Here is a 2,273-nt window from a genome sequence, read left to right as displayed (position 1 = left end):
ATATAACAGGAAAAAATAGAGGAAAGAGGAAAGAGGAAAAGGGAAGAAGGAAGAAGGAAGAAAAGGGTGGAGGAGGAGGAGGAGGAGGAGGATAGGCCTATGGGCGTAACGAGGTCATGAGATAAAGCTTTCGCTGCTGTCCTGGTTGGGTCAATAAGGGGCTTACTGTGACTTCTCGTTATACATCATATTTTTCTTCTTTTCCCTTTTGTTTTGTTTTGCTTTCTTTCCTTTTTTTGTTTTATTTGCTTTGCTTCTCTTTTCTTTTCTTTTCTTTTCTTCTTTTCGTTGTTTTGCCTTGCTTTTTTTGTTCTTTTTGCTTTCTTTTTTTGTATTTTCTTTTCATTAAATTTTTCTTTTCTTTGCTTCTCTTTTATTTACTTTCTTTTTTTCTTGTACTGTTTTTTCCTTTTCTTCGCTTTCCTATCCCTCTTTTCTTTTTCTTTTCTTTTTCCTCGCTCATTTTCTGCTTTATTTCTCTCCTTCCGTTCTTCCTTTCGTTATCACTCCGTCTCCCCCATTCTTTCTCTCCTCTCACATTTCCTCTTCTTTGTATTTTCTTTCTGCCTCCTATTTCCTCTTTCATTTCCCTTCCATTATCACACACACACACACACACACACACACACACATACACACATACATACACACATACACATACACATCCACACACACACACACACACACACATACATTCACACATACACACACACATACACACACATACACATACACATACACACACACACTCACACACACACACACACACACACACACACACACACACACACACACATACACACACACACATACACACGCACACACACAGAAACAGACAGATTTACATAAACATATACATACACACATGCATACTTACACACACGTAACATAAACACATCACTACAAAATAAATGACAAAAAAAAAAAAAAAAAAAAAATAATGATAATAATTAAATAAATAATACAATAAAACATCTTCCATACGTGAATCACTTCCAATCGATAAATCAATCACCACATACCAACGCCAATACCACATGTTATGTCTACTCCCTCTATGTCCATACCATCTACCTACGCCCATACCATCTTCTTATGCCCATACCACATACCAACGCCAATACCATCTGCTTTCGCAAATACCATTTACCAGCGCCCATACCACCCTCTTATTCCCACACCACATACCTACTCCCATAACATCTGATTTCGCCCATATCAGCTACTTCCGCTCATACCACCTTCTTATGCCCATACCACATACCAACTCCAATACCATCTACTTTCGCCTTACCATCTACCCATGCCCATACCACCTCCTTATTCCCACACCACCTACCTACGCCCATACCATCTGCTTTCTCCCATACCATCTACCTGCGCCCAAACCACCTTCTTATGCCCATACCACATACCTACGCCTAAACCATCTGCTTTCGCCCAAACCACCTACCCATTCCCATACCACATACTTACGCCCATACCATCTCCCCGCGCCCATACCACCTACTCATACCCATACCACCTACCCATGCCCATACCACCTACCTACACCCATACCACCTAACCATGCCCATACCAGCTTTTCATGCCCATACCATATACTTACGCCCATACCATCTGCCTGCGCCCATACCACCTACTCATACCCATACCACCTCCCTACACCCATACCACCTCCCTACACCCATACCACCTACCTACACCCATACCAGCTTCTCATTCCCATACCACATACCTACACCCATACCATCCGCTTTCGCCCATACCACCTCCTTGTATCCCAACCATATCACCTACCTACACCCATAAGTACAAATCCTCATGAGATATGACAACATACCTCCCATGGGCGTGCTCAGCCATCGGACCTCATCGTAATACAACATATACAATTGACCCAAAAGCCATTAGTGAACCAGAACGAGGCGACTGTCCACGCCCGCGAATCTGGTGATGTTGATGTATCGTCGGGGTGTTGTATAGGCCTATATGGTGCGTGAAAGACGTGCGTAGGCCTATATGGGGTGCGATAGGCGTGTATAGGCCTATATGAGGTGTGATAAGGCGGGCATAGGGCTATATGAGGCGTGATAGGCGTGCTTGGGCCTATATGGTTCGTGATAGGCGTGCGTAGGCCTATATGGTGTGATAGGCATGCATAGGCCTATATGGTGCGTGATAGGCGTGCGTAGGCCTATATGGTGTGTGATAGGCGTGCATAGGCCTATCACTACTATCACACATAGGCATCTATTCCAAATGCCTATGTG

The 2,273-nt window shown here is 43.6% G+C and overlaps 1 protein-coding gene across 1 annotated transcript; it reads left to right on the top strand.

Moving 5' to 3' along the window:
• The first annotated feature begins 1,037 nt into the window (after nt 1-1,037).
• On the top strand, nt 1,038-1,835 carry LOC138861647 (uncharacterized). The gene has a single exon (XM_070121471.1). It carries the CDS (start codon nt 1,038-1,040, stop codon nt 1,833-1,835), a length of 798 nt encoding a protein of 265 aa, XP_069977572.1.
• The last annotated feature ends 438 nt before the right edge of the window (nt 1,836-2,273 follow it).

Source organism: Penaeus vannamei, chromosome 4 (genome assembly GCF_042767895.1).
Source record: "Penaeus vannamei isolate JL-2024 chromosome 4, ASM4276789v1, whole genome shotgun sequence".
NCBI classification, from domain to species: domain Eukaryota; kingdom Metazoa; phylum Arthropoda; class Malacostraca; order Decapoda; family Penaeidae; genus Penaeus; species Penaeus vannamei.
Note: the sequence above shows the minus strand (reverse complement) of the source record. Positions and strands in the feature narration are given on the sequence as shown.

Excerpts from the sequence above, each read along its gene's own strand:
- LOC138861647 (XM_070121471.1), top strand. The coding sequence starts at position 1,038 with ATGTTATGTCTACTCCCTCTATGTCCATACCATCTACCTACGCCCATA.